Source organism: Corvus moneduloides, chromosome Z (genome assembly GCF_009650955.1).
Source record: "Corvus moneduloides isolate bCorMon1 chromosome Z, bCorMon1.pri, whole genome shotgun sequence".
Lineage (NCBI taxonomy): Eukaryota > Metazoa > Chordata > Aves > Passeriformes > Corvidae > Corvus > Corvus moneduloides.
This window is the reverse complement of record NC_045511.1, coordinates 37,225,001-37,244,849: the sequence shown is the minus strand read 5'-3', so window position 1 is coordinate 37,244,849 and position 19,849 is coordinate 37,225,001. Positions and strand designations below refer to the sequence as shown.

The window sequence follows — 19,849 nt, the reverse complement described above, 5'->3', positions numbered from 1 at the left end:
AAATACAATTTGACATGAAATTTTAGGATCTCTTTTGGATTTCCTCAAAAAAGCAATACCATGTGTGCTCTGGGAGTTATGTAGTATGATATAACAAAATCTTTTTTCAAGGAGTAGGTAAAATAATGTCAGTATATTTCCTGGCAGTTGGGGAAAGAGGTCAATTAAAGCAGGAATTTGGTTATCTGTGCTTATTAGCCTATCCCTAACTAACAAGGCAACAAGCTCTTGAGTTCTGGGAACTGAACTACATTGTGTTTAACTCTTTTACCCTGTGAGAATTGCACAGCTGCATCTTTTAATGATGCTTCTCTTTGGAGAGAAAAAAATGTTGAATATTGCCAGTACCGTCCTTCACAGTTTCTCTTTCAGCTCTGTCTGAAAAGCTTTCTGCTTTTACTTATTCCCTTGATGCAAATTTTATTGAAATCTCAGTTCCTTGTAAATTGAGATCTCAAACTATCTTTTCAATTTTATCTAGAGGAAACATAAAGCTACTGAGAATGACTGTTCCTCTTTCTCTTGTCACCCACTCTCAGTAACTCCACAGACAATGAATTATTATTTTACTCACTTGTGTGGCACCTTCGCTCTTCTAGCTGACAGAGATATTTATGTCTTACAGTGTGACTTTGAGGTCATTAATACTGGACTCTGAGAATCTGCCAATGAACAGAGAATTTTCAAAAGTCAGGGCTCCTTGCAAGTCCTGTTGATTTGATGGAGAATTTAATCAGTGGAGATTCATTATGAATTTTCTGGATTTCCTTTGCTGCTAGAGGTAGCCAGAGAAAGACTCAAGAGTTCTGAATCCCTGGAAATCAAGGTCTTCCCAGTCAACCTTCAAAGCCTTGCCAGAATTACAAAAAACAGGGCAGAAAAGTTTAGTTTCAAGGTGGCTGCTCATCCTCAGGTCACATGACTCAATGAAAGAAGCATGGAGGCAACATACCACGGTTGCATGGTGACACCTGGCAGCATAAACCTGGAAGTAGGGAGCTATACATTTTGTGTGTGAATTTATGATGAGTGCAGGGAAATTGCTTGGTGTGGGTGCAGCAGATTGCCCCTGGTGAGGGCTGCCATTAGCTAATCTGAATGTGAAGGTCAGCACGCACCTCTGCTGCATTTCCAGTCCCAGTTTGACTCATGTGATGTTTCACTGTGCTCAGCCAAGGGTGCTTGCCCTGGGTAGCCAGGTCTCCCTAATCCAGCAGAAACCTCACCCAGGAAAAGTCTGGCTAGAGTTCTCTGGTACCAGAGAATTCCATTAATGTCGTGTTTGCAGCTAACAGTTTGACTATATTACTTAAAATTAGCACTGAAAGATCTTGCCTTCAGTTTCCATCGTCCATTTCTTTGTGGCTTAGACATGCCTTCTCTTGTCTTGGAGCTACTTGGGAGCACTGAAGAGAAACATTGCCTCGTGCACTGGCCAGGGTTTGTCCTGTGACTGTCCTCCTGCTGCAGATGATTGAATTTGGAATTGACATGAGAGCAGCCAGCAGTTCTCAAGTAACTTCAGTCAAATGCCATTTCAGGGTGACAGAGAAGAGAAAATCAAAGTGCCTCTAAATTCCTGTCCTCAGGGCCCTTTCCCATGTTGCCAGTCACAGATCTACTGGTCTGTTGCTGCTGCTCTCAGTAACAGAAGGGCAGCTTCAAGTAGCTGGGGAAGGCTATGAAAAGTGGGCTCAGGAGGTTGCTTTATCTCTTAGCCCTGCTAGCAGGGTGCCAGCTGTGTAGGCAGTTGCTGGGGCAGTCTTCTGTCTCGCATGGCCTTCTTGCACAGATCTTTAGCATTTGGAGAAGATGATGGAGCCCGCCCTGCCCTGCTCCCCAGTCACCCTCAGTGACACAGAATAGAGGAGTTAAACAGGTCCTGTAGGAAAATGCAGAACTTATTTCCAGACTGAGGGACCAGAAGCTCAGCTTGTCATGCCAGGGACTTGAATGTCCCTTCTTTGTCCTTACTCTTCTGATAGACCCCCATACCCTGCATAAATACCCCCCATAAAAAAAATGGAAAATAAACCAAAATAAACTTTTAAAATTTTTTTGCTCTGTAAGCAGCTTTATTTTGTGTTTAGTGTTTTCCTAGAACATGTGTGCCTGAGTTTACTGGGGATATGCTGAATCAGTGTTTTATATTCCCTAGCATGGTTTTGCTCTCTGATGTAGTCCTCCTATAGCAGGGAAGCAGCCAGGTGAAATTGTTCAGAACACCAAATATTAAGAAACCAAAAGACAGAGTATGCTTACTGTGTTGCCTCCAGATTGGAGATGGTGTATTACAAACTGACATTTTCCTAAAATTGAGATTGCAATTGCTGAAGTGTTTGAAATAGTATGTCTGCACGTACTTCTTTTTGGAACAAAAACTTTAGCTGTAATTTCAGTCCCCTATGTGGAAGGCTTTCGTTGTTTCAGTTATAATTGATTTAATGCTGCCGCTGGAAAAACCATGTTTCCTGCAGGCACAATTTACATGTATATGTTTAACTTGGTTTACATTTTAATCAACATGTTAATCTGGAGTAATTTGGAGTATCAAAAAACCTTATTGCTTGCTTTTAGTTCTATTTTTTCCGGTGATTAAAAATTAATTTTCTGAAACAAGTGTTCCAAGCAGAATTTTCTTGCTAGGAAATATATATATGTGCAAGTCAGGAATTCCTCTGCAGCCTAGGAGATACAGCTTTCAGATCAGCGACAGATAGAGATTTCATGCCAGACCAGAACAAATCTCCTGAAGCCTGTCTAGAATTCAACAGAACTGACTAGAATTCATGCTAGAAGGCCATATTTTCCCAATTCAAATTTTGATTTTTTTTCTTGACAGCATAAAAACCCCCAAACTCCTCCGTTCAAAAGTCCTGCAGCCTACCTGTGAACTCTTGTTGCCTACTTGGCAGCAGAAATATCAGATTTTCTTAAGGCTAGTTGAGGACGTCAGCCAGAAGAATTTGCACTTGGATGGTAGCCTTTAAAAGTGAAGTGCCAGCGATTCCAAATAAGAAAATGCCTCAAAGTAAAGAAGCACAGATGGAACTAGGAACTGTAGCTGCTCAAGTTTACTGGCTTTTGTTGAAAATGATAGCTGAAATCTAGCAGTATTTGGGCTAGTCAGTATCATATTTTTTAAAACCAGCTTGCTGGGAGAAATGCTAGTGTCATTGTCAGGACTGGCTGTGTTCCCTGGTGATTCCAGGGTATGTAAAAACAGTGCCCAAGTTAAACTATAAATATAGCTGCTAAAGTAGTTCAAGGCATACTTATTACCTGCATCCTTAATCTTTGTAGTGATACATTAAGAAAGTGCTGTCAAAATCTCTGCAGTAAAGCTGTAAGATATATCTGAAACTACTTTGAGATGTTCTTCAAAGGTGCCCTGGAATAAAAAAACCAACCCTTTAGGTTTTGAGGCAAAGGAGTATTTTTAACTGCATCCACCAATTAAAGCAATCAAACATCCCATGGGACAATAGTATTTTGTCTGAACATAGTCAAGTGTTACATATTAATTACTTCTAGGTGTTGCTCCTCATTATCTGTAGTGGCCAAAGGTAACCAAAATTAAAATAAACAAAGCATGTACAGAAATTGTCTTCACCAAATACATACTCCATTATTTTGAAATGCCTCCAAAGCGGCTTTTTATAAGTTGGAAGCACTGAAATTTGCCTGTGATTTAGGCATAAAACTTTTCAAACATGTGCACTCTGTTAGTTTGTTGATGGACTCATTCCACAGTCCTCTAGTACATATAATAAAGGGGTCATTAGTTCTGGGAAAATGGCATGTTTTTCATCACTGTAGCAGAAGTGTGCACATATCATAAATGGAGCCTGAAGGGATTTAGTTCCAGGTTATTAAGTGTTCATTTGAGATGGTGGATAATAACTGCTGTTTCTGATATTTTAGATTAGATGGCCCTTATTGCTTGTAGGGCTTATTTTCAGCGACTGTTAGTCTTATTATTACAAATACATATTAAATGACTGAAGCAGTATCAACAAAATCAGTAAATTCATGTGTTATCCAAAAGCTGGAAAGTATTGATTCATTAGTTAGCACTTTAGCATTAACAGAACTCTAACAAGAACTCTACTGCAATGATATCCAGTAATTAATGAAACAACATTGTTATTTGAAACTTTTTACATGTAAAAATGAACAATTGCATGGATTTGTTCACTTACTAGGCTACATAAAAGCACCAATAAAAATCTTATAGAAAAAATTTCTCTAAGAGAAGCTGCAGTGGAATCACCATCACGCTGGAAAAAAAATTTAAGACATCAGGGCAAACATAGGTTATTTTTCAAAAGTTTTTTTCCAGAAATAACACTGCTGACCACCTCAGTAGTGTTGTGTTCTCCTTGCCTAATTAGATTCATAGCCTGTACTGCAACCTCAAACCCTTAAAAATAATGATGCAGTTGTTAAGTGGAATACCCCATTTGAGGGAGAAAAATAGCATTAACTATAGCAAAATCTATTTGAAAACATAATTTTCCTCTTCCTGTTTGCAAAGAGACAATACAGACTAAGCTTTTTGTATTGGTATTTTGCAGATATGATTCCTTTGATTTAGGTACTAAATCTAATAGAATCACAAACTTTTCAGTATTAATTCAACTTTTTTGAACTGTTCCCTATGGCTGAATCATCAACATACATTGTGAAGTTACAGTTCTGATCAAATGGCACCAATATTTATGTTGGGCATGCAGTACAATCATAGTGGAAATCTAACGCAAAAGGATGGTTTTTTAAAGAATTGGCCAAATGGCTCAACCAAATATTATACTTCAGATTTGCTACTGCATCTTTTTCATTCTTGACAGATGATTGTTTTGTTAGTACCATACGTCTCCTTGATGCTGCAGCTGTTTGCTGTGGAAAAACAGTGTCTCTGGTTGTGAACCACTGCAGTCATATCATTGAGTCTGAACACTGGCACCTACTACTAGGTAAGGCCAGTAGTCTCTCACCTTCCATTAGACTCTACTGTAGGCTATTAGTTCATTTAAGGAATGGTGTTTGAGACAAGTACAGCTAATTAATTGAGGTGGCACATGATGACCTACTGTTAAGGTTGGCTTCCCTGGTAGCATAAAACTTTTTCAGTCTGTTTGTCAGCCTGTCATTTTTGGAGTTCGAATTTTCCCTTCTTTCTGTCCACCATAGCTTGAAATATGTTTAAAACACTGGCCACTAAATAACACACAGGTAAATACAGACTGCTGAAAGAGCTGGGAATAATAAGTAGATTTTTGAATTGTCTGTCCTGACTACTGGATTTTGTATTCAGTTTTGTCTTAAATGAATAACATTATGGATAGATCCGGTTCTTCTTGGTAAGATAAATAATATAGCAATGCTTAATTCATGAATGGAAGCTTTCTCAGGAAGTATAAGACTTTCTAGAGCTACTCTTTGGTTCATCCTTATTTATCTAGAGATGCATTTTTGAATCCAGAGGTATTTTTATGTGATTTACTATGCCATATTCACACTACGGTGCTGTTTATTAGGCAAGGTAGAGAACAGCATCTCTCAAGACACAGGCAGTTTGTAATTAATAGGAACATTTGGTCTAGAAAATTGGTAATTATCCTCATATTCCTGTCATTTAACTGTAGAAATGAACCATACAGAGCTGTTTTATGGTTTCAGAAGCCAGATCTATTCTAAGTTTTGTGTAGGGAGGCTCTGTTCCAACACATGCAGCTCCAGTGGGTGAGTTGACCAAGCTGTGCTTAGCTGTGCATGCCAGCATATCTGGATGGCTAATTAAATTATCATTCCTGAGCTCAGCTGAGGTCCACCTTTAGATCTACATGAAATATGTTATTGTGCTTTGATCGAACCTATATTGTTTTGGTTGGGTTATACTCCTCTCTATTAGCAGGTGGCTGAGCACATTACCAAGCAGCTCAGTAGATCAAAGTGGCTGCTGCTGACATCCCCACACTAGACTATGTGTGGTTCAGGGGTTATATCAGACTCAATTGAATTTGTTTCGTTGGGCCAAATATCCCCATTATGCAGGTGTCTCAAAACTGTAGAGCTAATGCTTGTCTCAGATCCTTAGAGGCTAGGGTCCTTCACCTGTGCTTAGAGCACAGCTTTTGGTCTGGTTTTGGTTCCTCAGAAAGAAATCTGGTTTGTATGCATTAGATTGGCTGCAAACCAGTGTGTGGTACATGCAGACAGTCAAGGGTTTAGTTTAAAAAATGTTTTTCCTGCTCTGAATTTAAGTGCAAATTCAAGTGGAGCAGCTGACAGGCGTTGAGTTGCTGCATCCTGCCTGTAACTGATGGTGTGGATGCTTTACCGTGGTGTCCAAACGAAGTCAGACTGCAGATTAATGTGGTTTATGGTCATGCTTTAGACTGCTTCGATTTAAGTAAACCAGGCTTCAACAACTGGCCGAAGCTCAGAGTTAGTTTAAGAAAGCAAACTGCTGTTTTTCAGGCATTAGTCGCTGGTTCCTGGCTCAGACAGTGCTTAAAGAGCAACAGCATGAATGAGTAAAGATTGTGCTCACCATGTCTGTCATGCACATAAATCGGCATGCTAAGTCGGTGCTCTACAGCTGACATCAGTATGCCAGCTTAAGTGCATGATCCACAACTATTGCATCATATATCATAAAGTTAAAGTCCCATGACCAAACTGCTAGTCACTGACCTATCCTGTACAATTTTAGTTGTTTACTGACTTAGGCAAGTGCCAGCTGGGCTGGTTTATATGCTGATGTAAGACACAGAAACATCTTGCTAGTGCAGGGTCAGGGTGGTACTGATTATGCAGATTATTATTCAATTCATTTCATAATATTCAATATTCATTAAATTCATTTTCTATTAGGCAAATTCATAAACCTTAAGAAAAAAAAATCTGAGTAATTAGTTTATCTTCTCAAATAACTAGACCAAATTTCTTAATATAGTTACTGAAATCTAAATTTTCATTTGGGTTTTTTTCCCCCCATTGGAAAGATGGAGGAACTAGGGACACGGGAGTTAAAAAATGCTGTATTCCATTGAAGTGACCTACTCTCCAACAGCTTATGCTTACTGTGTATCCTGTTTTATCCATGGAGGCCATGTATATGAATGAGACAATTTTTTAAAATATAATGATTCAACTTTAACAGACTTTTGTTTGTTTGTTTATTTATTGAGAGCCAGGTTTAACATTTTCAGTTATGAATGAAATGCCTGAGTTCGGGCTTGAATGTCATCAAAGAAAAGTAACGAAACATTATCTGCCACCTCCCTGTCTGCCTTCAGTTTTGCAACTTGCAAGCAGCAAATCTGGCTACATCTGAATACTAGACTTTATTATTTCTCGTACCTGATACCTGTCTCAGTCTGGTTGTATGTGTAAGTAGCAGTGAAAATTGGATGAACACCTGCATTTGGGAACAGAAACACCTGATGTTCAACGCCATGGAGATGTCAGGTTACTGCTGTCATGTAAAGTGTGTGCTAGAATAGGTAACCATGACTAATGCACATGCACTTGAGCAACTCACAAAGAAATGTTTTTTGCTAAGTGTGGGAGCATTGTGGTTTTTCACACTTGTGATATGCACACACTTTGCTGCATCAGAAATCCATTCACAACTGAAATAGGTTCCATGCACTTGTGAAGGTAAACAATGCCCGCAACACTCCTTTGGGGTGTAGCTAATATGATGACGACTGCTTGTAGAGGAAGTGATTTCACATACCCTCAGAGGTCCTTACAGAAAAACGGCTTCTCAGAGACCTAAGGTAGTTTTTGGGGGAGTGCTGAAAATTGCTTTGTGGGAATTGCATCTACTTGTGTAGTCTTTTTCCTATCTTACATAACTTCATAAACAGCTGGAAAGAGTGTCATAAAAGTGTTCCTAATAATTAAAAACATTGACATTAAGTGTAAAAGAACAATAAATTCTTATTGAGCCAGCTTTTCTTGGATCTTCTCACACTGACATGGAGTAGGGCTAAGTTGCACTGATGTGGGTGACATTGTAACACCATAAATCAGTGGTTAAGTTAACAAATCTAAGAGATCTGGTTTTCAGAAGTGGAGAATGTGGCACTTCTCCATTTCAATAGCCCCTGTCTATGTCCTTTAGCTACGGCTACAGTAAGGTAAACTACTCCAGTTTTTTGGTACGTGGCAGCTAGTTCAGGTTGTGCTTGATCCACCTCACTAAAGAAAACGTTTAGCTTGGGTGTCATGTTTTAGGAATGGTATTCCTCAGTGTAGTACTCTCACTAAAAACAAAACCACAAACCTCTGGTGACAGATGAAAGGCAGAGATTATCTCCTGAGATAAGAACAATTTACTGGAAACACTAGTGAGATAAGAAAACAACACTAATAACAAAAGTGCTCAAAGAGAGGGTGATTTACATGCAAAAATTACTGCCCGATGTGCGCGACCCCAAGGCAATGAACAATGGCCGATGGCTTTTCCACCCGGACTGTCCGCCGACCCCTAGCCACTTCCACCTTCTTCCCGAAAGCGTCCTGGACTTCCACCCCGCAGATGTGGCATGAGGTGATATAGAATAACACCCAGACATGGCCACAGGGCTCCAGGCTTCAGTCCCTCACAGCTACTGTGAAAAATTAACTCTGTCCTGGCCCAAACCAGGACACCGGGTTACAGAAAATAACTTTTTAGAGAGTAGTGGGAAATAAGTGGATGCAGAAGAGAAAGACCAGTCTTTCAGGGTAGAAGCAGCTAAAATTTTATTATTTTTTCAGCATTGCTTGTCTAATGGAAAATAGCCACTGAAAGAAACAATTGCATGCTTTTTTGGGTCAGCTTTTAGGAAAAGAATCTCGTACTACAATCCCTTCAGTTTTCAGCAACAGAATAACTTTTTATAAGTTTTTAATTGTTTTAACTCTTCAAGGAATAACAACATTTTTGTGACAGCTTGTTTTTTTCTGTGGGAGCATTTCACTTTGTAGAAGTGAGAACATTTGGTAAAACTTTGTGTTTTAATTAAATATGTTTTAAAAGGACAAAGAAAGCATTTCTGTGAGGTCAAAATGGCTAAATCGTTGTTCTGTTTTGAGATTTATCAAATGCATTCCTATCTACTTCTTTAGTATAAACAAAGATTCAAAGTAAATTTCTATCTGGCACAATACTGTTAGAGAAGAAGGGTTGTTTAGACTTATGAGTCTTCTCTTACATACCAAAGATTAATTGAAGAGAAAACAAATAAATGTTTTAATCCAAAAGACTGGTATTAAATACACAGATATTTCGGTAAACAGGGAACACTGTTATTGCCCTGTGTTTAGTTATTCCTACCTTTGTTTCACCTAACCCAGAAGAAGATGCAGCAGTTGTTTGGATTAGTGCATGCCAGGTATGGCAAGTGATACTTTGTAAAGAATTTCTGCGCTGTTATGATGAACTGATTCACTGCCTTCTCTTTCAAACTCTCACACTGACTTGCTCTTACTACTCTAACACTTGTCAGACTGGCTCATAATAAAGTCTACTGGATCAGTAGTCCTTTTCTTACATACCCCAAGAAAGTTAAAGTAATTTCCTCTGTTCATTTAATTATTAAGATCTGTAAATGTTCTTATATGTTGATCAGAAAAGTTCTATTTTTTCTCCCCTCGTTCCATTAAAGAATATGTTTCTTCTCCTGGCCAGCTGATCAGGCTAATCCTTAACTCCCTCTACTGTGGCTCATCAAGGCAGACAGAACATCTTATGTCTACATTAAGACAGACTCAGTGAGCTGTGTAAATGGAAATGTGCAATTTTGCACGCAGCTGTCTGAATATATTATTCCTATTAAACAAGCTGCCCTCTTTCCTAGCAGTATGTTGTTGTCACTTGGAAATGCAGAGTTACATAACAGAGTCCTGGTACATCACAGTAATAATATATCATGGAAAATTAGAGTTGTCTGCCTCTCATCTATTCCTTTGTGCTTTTTTTCCCCCTGTGGCATTATTCTTGCACTGAATTTCAATAGGACTTTAATAGTAGCTCTTGTAAATAGTTTGGAAAATGGGCAGAATCTGACCGTTTGGTTGTTCGGCAGTGTAACTGCTAGTTTACAGGTGCATGCAGAAGGTCCGAATCAGGCCCAGTGCTTGCTGTGTTTACACAATAACTTTAAGCAACAGTTTTATCTGGTGAAGGAAGAGCCTCGATAGATACTGGAGTCATTTGTTCTTCCCGTGTTTTCATGTGCGCCTGGACCTGCCTTACTCGACCTTCCAGCCGCAGAGTCCATTCCTGACGAAGTCTGCAAAGAGAGTGCAAGTGCTTAGCAATTATTGAGCCAAATCCTTCAAGTGTATCCAAGGCTTTTCAGCAGGGTCGAAGCTTTCCTCTCTTTCATCACCAGAGCACTTGTCCTGTATTTATTTACCAATTACACATCCCTCTAGCTTGCTAGATTGGGAATGCAGGGGAGAAAGGGATAGTGCTGATGCTATCAGTGGTTGACATTGCTGGATTCCGAATGAGTCAAACAACTGCTGAAATACTGTCACTGTGAAGAACTCTGTTTTTCCCTCTGGGGTATTCTCAAAGCCACACAGAAGTACTGCCTATGCAGTAAGGTCATTCAATGTGTAAATTAAAAAATACAATTTTTCCCCAACCCCTCAAGTTCTACTGTAAAATGCTGTGGGGAAGAGCAGGCTGAACTTAAAATATGTCCTTTTGGGTAAAAAAAAACCAAACCAAAACCAACTCTGCAGACCTTGTATGTGTTTAACAAAAGGAATTGATGTCACGTACAAGAGGATACACATAGCTGCAAGACACTAGTATAGCAAAACCAGAAGAGAATATCTCTAGGGACAACTGCAAAATATTGTTGGCTGGGTTGTTTTCTGAAGGGAATGTTATGAAACATCTGACCCAGCAATATTATAAGATTAGCTATTATATGGTAATGTCAAATGCATCACAGAATATATGGGTTTTTTAATTACCTTTGGTATGGTGAAAAGAACAGCAGCCAATGATTTCATCTGAGAGTAACCCATCAGTAGCTGTTTCACATGGGTGCTTGTGTTATCTTAGATTCTGAGTTTGGTTTTACATTGTGTTTTAAACTACCTAGTCTTCCATATTCTTTCATGCATATAGTTAAGCCTCAAAAAATAGGTACGGTGCGTTAAGAAAAATCTGCCTTTGAGAACACTGGTGTTTCTCATCAGTGTCCTACGTGTCTCAAAGGGAGCACTTGCCTTTATGTAAAACCACGTCATCCTCCTGAGCACCTCTTATGTGAGGTAGTGGATATGTATGTTTTGTTATGAAAGTGCCTTTTGACTCCTGAAAGAATCTTTTTATTCCAAATTAGAGAACACTTTGTGAACTATCTTTTGTGAGCTTTGACTGGACAAGACACTTTGAAGGAACTTGATTGGGTCTATTTCACGGTTGTGATGGGTCAGTTAAGACATATTGAATACGTAAGTTAATACATTTTCAAGGTTCTTTCACTGTGTTTCTTTTTTTCTCTTCAGAGAAGACCTTACAAAAACTTTTAACGTTTTTCAGCTTTGTGAAGTCAAAAATGTTATCTAAACCACAAACTGCATTTTGTTTTTACTGTCTTCTCACGGTAGTCTTCTGTGATCTAGAGTGATAAATATTTCCAGTGAAGCTGAACTCTTTCCTGGATTTTGTCCTACATGCTTTTTCTCCAGTAATTTTGTGATTGGGATTTGGAAACACTACTGACTAGCTGGAGTAGGATACTGGAAGCAGGATTGTCTGCACCTGACTTTTTCAAGACACAAGGCCTGCCCAGATCTTGATTTCCAAGTCTCTAAATGATGACAGTACTTCTTTCTTGGGCACTGGGGTCAAGGTATCTAGAATTTTTTTTCCGAGAAACAGCCCTGTAGCAGCACCTTCCAATTTGCTGAAGTCAAATTAGCTTATGTGAATGTCACAGTTTTGAGAAAAGTTTGTGCACGATAGCCTTTATTAATTTCAAGAGGAAAGCACAAAAGGAAACCACACAAGACATGGTATTTCTTGTCCTCTGTTTCTGGCCATCAGTAGTCAGGGGATTCACTTAGTGTGCAGGAGACCCTGGTTCAAACTTCTGAGTTGTAACAAGCTGAACAAATATTTGAAGAAATCCACCACACTTGTGCAGGGTATCTATACCACAATACAGCAATACAGGTTTCTCTAGGCAATCCCTGTTGTTTTGTACTGCTTTGTAAAGAAAGCACCCACACACAAAACCAACAAAAAAACCCCACAACTTTTTCCTTTGAATGGGAAAATCTCATGGTGTCATTTTTACCTTTGGGCTTATATGATATGAAGGGCTGTTAAACATGGTAAAGGTGCCGCGGATTTTCTATTCTACAGATTAAGTGGGTGGTTGTCCCTTTAAAGTAATGCTATTTTATTTATTTGTGTGGTTGTACCAGTTCCAGGTAAAATTCCTGCTATTTTCTGGCCGTCACAAGCCATAATTCCAAAGTGCTTTATTTTTTCATGGCTATGCTCCAAGGCCTTTGAAGAATGCTCATGAGGTTTGAGGGTGAGGGGTGTCTGAGTTTCCATGCAGAAGAGCCATGGTAATATGAGACAAGCAGCTGTGAGAGGAAAAGTGCCAAAGATCCAGAACACAATCTGTGCTATGAATAAAGCAGTACAATAACAGGTTACCTTATTTTAAAACACGTGATGACATGCCTTGCTCTCTTGTGGAAAAGAAAAAATACCACTTACTTGTTCAGGGCACTTTTGCTTAACCTAGACTCTTCAGCTTCTTGTTGTTTAGTTTGCTCTTGGATGACCTTTTCCCAGAAGTTCTTCAGCTCTTCCGCATCATGACCACCCATCCTGTGGTGTCTAAAGTTCGTATGCTTGCTCATTTTCTGAAAAGCTATTCAAAGGTCAGAACAGTCAAAAGCCTAACCTGAGGCAGATACTTTATTACTTAGCCTCTTGAAATGTCATTCTCATGAAGTGCTATTAAAATAAAGTATGTCACCTGAAAAGAGTAGGTAACTAATGCTTAGTCTGCCTTGAACCAAAATATAAGGCATTGAAACAGGCCTTGGGTGACAGTTGAATATCATAACTATGTTTTCTTACTGAGTAATGACTGCGAGTGGCACAGTTAACTGAAATATTGTGGATGCCTCAGTGTGTGTGAGATTTGAAGTAATTTTAGAAGAACTTGTGAAAATGCTTTCAAATATAGTGCCATTGTCACTGAAGTTCAGATTAGATGTGAAGGACTTTCCTGTTTTCTATCTCCCATATTCTTAAAACAGATCATAGATGGTTTATCTCAGGGAAACTGATTGCTCCTAAATGATTCCTTTTGCTACTCCGAATGATGTCATGCACAAAATATCAAGGTAATTATGAATCTGAAGTTGAAGCGCACAGAGTGCAAAGCGCTGGGGAGCTTGTTATGGTCTTGTTCTTTATTTTATCAAAATTCAGTCTTAAATATGGTTAAAAGTAGATCTCATTAAAGTACAGGATCAGTTCCAATAAATGAGAAAAAAGACAGAAAATAGGCAAATATGTCCTTGCTAAATGCATGTTATTCAAACATTAAAATGCTCATCACGTGTCATGTCCTTGTTGATATTACCATATTGTGTTGGTTATCAGATCATAATGATACTTTGAAAAGTTAAGTTCTGTTCTTTATTTCCTGAATCAGTCTCCTCCACTAAGGCCCAACAAGAAGTGGGAGGATACAAGAAAGAAAAATTCTAAAAACATAAACTCCAGAGTTTTCTATTACTAGATCAGCACTTAATTTGAGGTTTGCTTCCTTATGTTTATCTGTATTAGATACTTCTGCCAATGCTCCACTCAGTAATGCTGATGAACTAAGGCCTCATAGACCTTGATACATACTTACGAATATTCTTCCTAGATGATTTCATACTTTAGGAGCTATCCTTGATAAATACAACAAAGACTATGCTAATGTAGGCCAGTCTGAGGAAACCTTTACTTCATACAATGCCATAAAGTGAAAGATCAGAGTAAAAGAAAAGGACAGTCAGATGTAACACAATTAAGGCAGATTTCTCTAAGGTCCTACTATCAAATACAGTATTTGAAACTCCTGGCACCTTAAAAGGACACGTAAGTAACTTCTGGGCATCTTTATAGATTGAATATTTTAGATTTGTCTTCATTTTCATGGATCTATTTTTTAAGAAGATCAATAATATCAAATAATATTGCCACACTTGGTGCAAAGTCTGGCTGGACTGGAAAAACTGCTTAACAAAAAGAAAAATCTCTTTGAGATGCATTATTTCTCCACTGGGAAGTCCAGTTGCTTAAAGACAGGCACAGCCCAACTGGAGTGATGAGTATGAACTGGTTAGGCCATGTAATATATAACCTCCTGTGTGATGGGGTATGAGTAGTTAGAATGCTGGTCCTCTTCACAGCAAGGTCAGCAAGAGCTGCAGTGTCACCGAAAGAGCCAGGTATTTCTCTCTGAGGCAAACAGCATTTTTCTAGTGTTTCCCTTGCTGTGGCTGGGGATGCTGTAGATGTAGCACAGCATGATACAAGAAGAATTGTTGCATTGGCGTGGGTACAGCAGTTCTACTAACACCTTGTGCTAAACATGTTTGGTTTGGCAATGAATGTGGTCTAAATAGGAATATGGGTAATCTTAATAATCTTTGGCTCACTCTGAGGCCCCAAAATAATAGTATTATTTAAGGCTGCGTCTGGCAAAAAGATATGCATGTCACGGATGCACTGGAACATGCCCTATCTGTGTCCTAATTCTATAGGCCTTGAGCAGTGTTAAAATAAATGCTCTGGTAATAGCTTGTTACAGCGAGTGATGGAATCTGATTATTTCATCATTCCTGGATCAGCAGGTCACACGGGTCTTTGCACCATTTAGAGGCTCTTCTATCACTAGCAGCTGCCCACTTGACACTACAGATAATTATCCCATTGCCTCAGAAGCCAAGTGCAAGTTGCTGACAAACTGAGGCAGTGTGCCCTCCAAACTCTATTATACTTTGCCTCATATAAGAATCTGCCATAACACATTAACCTTTAATTAGAAATGAAATTTTTATGATTATTAAACTTCTAGTTGAAGTTCTCCGAATGGTACAAGAGGGTCTCCAGTCTTTATCTGAGGTTTAAACAGGTTAGATTTTGAGGAGGTGCATGAGGGTTTTGGCTGCTTTAGGTTTCGGCTGCTCCACTCAAAAGAACAACCTGTGATCAGAGAGGTGCCCAAAAGATGGAGGGGAACCTGCAACTTTTAGTCAGCTAAGTCTGTGGGTCTTTTTGTAAGTCAAGAACATTTGGTATTAGTTCCTAGGAATGTCAGTGACAGTTAATATTTCACATGGTATTGCTGTGTCCTTGCTAAGACAGATTCTTGGTGTAAAACTTTTGAAGACTGTGCTGTCTGCATTGCTGGCCCGCACCTTTCAAGGTATGATGTGTGAAAGCATCCTATCTTTGAGCCTGGCATTACAACATCTAGGTGTAGAGACTAGGGTTCATGTGTGCTGTATAATACCTCCTTTTTTGTTTCTAACTGAAAGATTCTGCTTAGGAGCTTGGTTTGGATTTCTGAGTAACTCTCTGTATCAAAACAAAAATCTTTATTACTGCTCCAGATACCAAGGGTTTGTAATTTTTTTTCTTTCTTTTTAGATGTCCCGATAACATAAATTGAATTTACACTGACATTTGGACTTAATGCCATCAAACTTGTTCTTGATTCTTTCACTCAGATAACTCAGGGCTCATAACAAGTAGAGCAATTAGATTTTCCCTGTAAATAAAAACCACGCTTTCTTACAGTCACTTGACCATTTTTGTCTGGGTGGAAAGTGTGCAAGGAAAATATGTTCATCATTCCAGAGATATTAAAGGAAAGTTGTGGAGGTGTCTTTCTGACTCCTAATAGCAGCTTGTTTTAACATGTTTATTCACTGATACGAATGTAAAATAAACAAGAGCAAGTATTTCTATTCATTTAAAATTATTCATTCAGAAGACCTGAAATATTGTCTTATTTGTGAACTGAAAATTTTTGTTATAAAACTTTCTGCAATATATTTTCAGTGAAGGGTTACCAAAATGTGCATAACACTGGTGCAAGATGGACTCCCTTATTAAATCTTCAATTAAGATAGTTAAGGAGGAACTATTATTATGTTGGTTTTGCAGTCCTTCCTGTCCATATGAAGTATGGTTCACTGCTTTTTCAGAGAGCCAAGCTGATAAAACAACATTTAAATAAGGATGAAATTATATTTGGTTAAAGTGGCTTATGCATTTGGTAGCTCTAAAACTCAACTGTCAAAAATGTGTAAGTGTGTACAAAAGAGTTTTTACAGCATTCATCATTTATGGAAATTAAATTATATGCTAACATATTATTAATTTATGGAGAATGTCCACAAGAAGAAGTAATTGTAAAAACAAAATTAATGGCACTGTAAAAGAAAAATCTCCTACATTTATAATCAAACCCTAAATCAGAGGGTCATGCAGCAATCTGTAAGACAGCAAATCACTCTTGAAACACAGATAGCACCTACATATAATACATTGTTTTAAACTCATAAAATCATAGAGTCACAGGATATGCTGAATTGGAAGGGACCCGCAAAGATCATTGAGTCCAGCTCCTGGCCCTGCGCAGCACCATCCCCACCATGTGCCTGAGAGCATTGCCCAAATGCTTACTGAACTCTGTCAGGCTGGTGCTGTGACCACTTCCCTGGGGAGCCTGTTCCAGTGCCCCACCACCCTCTGGGTGAAGAACGTTTTCCTGATATCCAACCTAAACCTCCCCTGAGGCTTCAGCTTCAGGCCATTCCCTTGAGTTGTCTCACTAGTCACAAGAGTGAAGAGGTCAATGCTTGCCCCTCTGCTTCTCCTTGTGAGCTCATGTCCCAGAGCCAGTTTAAAAGAGCTTTGAAGGGTGAATGATGAGCAGTTTTCCCCCTACAGATCTATCCCATACAAGGGAGAGGAAATTTTGCTTCCAGCTGTAAGTTATATGCACAACTTTTATTCACTGGCACAAAACCAGTATAGAAAAAGCCGGTGGTACAACCTTCTCTCATTTAATCTGATCTGCGTCTGAATGTGCTTTGGAAAGGTGTTAAATTAGTAGGTTTCCAAATGTTCTGGTCTTAGCCCCTGCCTGGTCTGCATATTTTGAATTATTTTAATCTCAGACTACCTCTGCTGAGGTACAAAAAGGAGTTTTAAAAAATATCCAATACAAGTAATTTGTCTTCTGCACACTTTGTAATTTCTACTTCGGACTCTTTCTGGAGAAATTTTAAGAGTCAGAAATGGCTCTTGGTGTTTTCATCAAAAATTGCTATTTTGAGTTACCTTTATATGAAATAAACAAGCAGGAGAAGAAAATAGTTTCTAAAGTGTCAGGAGATATTTTTTACCCTTTTTCAATCTTTCTATTTAATATGTGTCTTAAGCTAGACATAGTCTTAAAAATTCAGTGTTCTATAGAGACAGACTTGTATGCAAAATATTTGTGCTTTTACTTTTTAGAGAAGTATTTAAATGCATTCAGTAAAACTGTTAGGTGAACATGTTTGGAGAAAAATATCAATGTGATTTTTAGTCCAAATGATGCACAATTTAAAGAATAATTGGCTTGGCTAACAAAAAGAAAACCACGTTATGTTTTTTTCCTTACTGGGAAATATTTTAACCAGTAAAGTAAAACAATATTTGAACATTTCCAGTTTATTTTCAAAATTTTTTCTGAAAGACAAAGTCTTTAACAAGAATGATATTTTATATATACATATATATCTATAGCTATATATATATCTATCTTAAAAATATTTTCTTTCTAAAAGTTGGAGATAAGTCTAATTTTAACTCTTTCAATGAATTTGATGATTCAGCCAATTTTAATATGGAACACAAGCTTATTCCTGGAAGAATTTCCATAGTCACTTCAGAGGTTTTTTTGGTGACCATTGTAAACAATGGAAAGATTATCTTTGACTTTAACTAGACTCAGTCCCTTGGGTCATATCATGACCATGAGCTGTTTTATCTTCGTCAGGACACTAATATCCTATTCCTTTTGCCCTTCACCAGGGTTTGTTTGTCTAAGCATGGAATATGTTCCAGCATTATATATCTATTACGGTTATTGCAGAACGGGCAGTTCAAAGCCTGTTTATGGTGCTCTTTAAAGAAAAAAAAGCCTCAAAATTCTAAAAAGTTTTAAATTACACACATAGAATGCGTAATTTTGATGAGTCTCCCCTTACATGTTCCTTTTATGGTGGTTTTCCTTTCAGTTGAAGTGTGTGTAATACAGAAGTTCTGGTAATACCAAAAAAGATAGTAACAAATAATAGCTTAATAACTGAATTTACAATTAGAGTAAAATGAAACAGTGGCAGGATACCTCTTATGTTGTATAAATCACACAGGATCAGACTAATTTCCACAAGGGTATACTGAAATATACATAATTTCAGGTCATAGATGGAACAAGAAGAAAATATTGCATGATTGAACATTGAACAAGAGGTTCAAATTTGCATGATTTAACAAAACATTAAATAAATGTACACCCATGTATGTCTAGGCAGGTTTAATAAGCAAGACAGGAAGAGAAAATCTTATTTTGGCCAAAATACAAGAATATAAATGCTTACTTTGATTGTATAGTAGCTTCCTCTTCTGTCAAAGTATGGTTTTCTTGAGTGATTACTGCATCATGTCAGTTTTACCCCTGTGTTCCCCTTTTCAAGAGAACTCCAACTGCCAGGAATAACTGATGAAATCTATTCATCCGTCACTCATTTTTATTTGGGAGTGACGACATCTGCTGTTATGAATTAGCTTAATGGCAGGGGGGAAAACAACCCAAACCCACAGTCTAATTTTGTGAAGTCTGCACCACACCACAAGGAATGACCGGACAGTTACAGGGCGCAAACTCTGAATGCCACGTTTCATCTGTGCTATAAATTTTGGCAGGTGCCACTGATGTCATGACTCGGCTCTGGAGAAACTGTTACTCTTTGACAAGTGTGGATCACTGTGGCATAACTTCCATATGACTTGCAAGAATTCAGCACTGTCCCCTCCAAGAAAAAGGATTGATCTGAAAAGAACATGTTGAATAACACAGCGTGTCTCACATTTGTGCTGCTGAGTGACTGACAGATAAATAGATTTCTTTTTCACTCCTTTTGAAGTGTTGGTCTGTAAAAGCACCTGGTAGACTACATGACAGGATTCCAGCTAAGCTGTTAATACTCTCAATAGTGCAGGAATCTGGCCAGCTGCAAGCTGAAACATAGCATATGTAATTTGTTACAGAATTTAGCACTTCCACTTCTTGGACAGATTCTTCCTCCCTCCACTGGTACTCCTGGGTGAACAGAAAAACACAGGCAAGTAAGGTGCTACTGACTCTGACAGAGGGAGAACAGTGACAGACCTTCTGCTCCCAGCTTTTATTGGCAGCCTGACTACATGAGCTTTTGGTAGTTTGGCAAGTTCCACCTTGAAGTTAGTTATGTTTCTTACTGCAGTGTAACGTTAAGTGTAAGGTTGCTCCAGAATTTTCTGTGCCAAGTACTGTAAATTTACATTTAATCTACAATCTGAATGTATTCAAGAGACAAGTTACCTTTCTCTTGTCTTCAAGGTATGTAGGGCACACGTCACCTCCTCTCTCCTTCTTTGTTTTGCTATAATAACATTTAAGGGCTTTGGACTCTTCTCATACTCATTCTCTTGATAGGAGGTCTCATGACTCTTCTCTGTGGTCTCATTGAACACAAGCAA

The 19,849-nt window shown here is 38.4% G+C and overlaps 1 protein-coding gene and 1 long non-coding RNA gene across 2 annotated transcripts in view; one reads left to right on the top strand and one right to left on the bottom strand.

Moving 5' to 3' along the window:
* Positions 1 to 19,849, top strand: part of LOC116437840 — a 74,035-nt gene that overhangs the window by 33,087 nt on the left and 21,099 nt on the right. The gene's annotated exons all lie outside the window — the stretch shown is intronic.
* On the bottom strand, positions 9,981 to 18,952 carry LOC116437839 (protein FAM240B-like). Its single transcript, XM_032096094.1, has 3 exons — positions 18,709 to 18,952; positions 12,758 to 12,906; positions 9,981 to 10,292 (listed from the first exon to the last, which is right to left on the bottom strand). Exons 2-3 carry the CDS (start codon positions 12,901 to 12,903, stop codon positions 10,160 to 10,162), a joined length of 279 nt encoding a protein of 92 aa, XP_031951985.1. The 5' UTR covers positions 12,904 to 12,906; positions 18,709 to 18,952; the 3' UTR covers positions 9,981 to 10,159.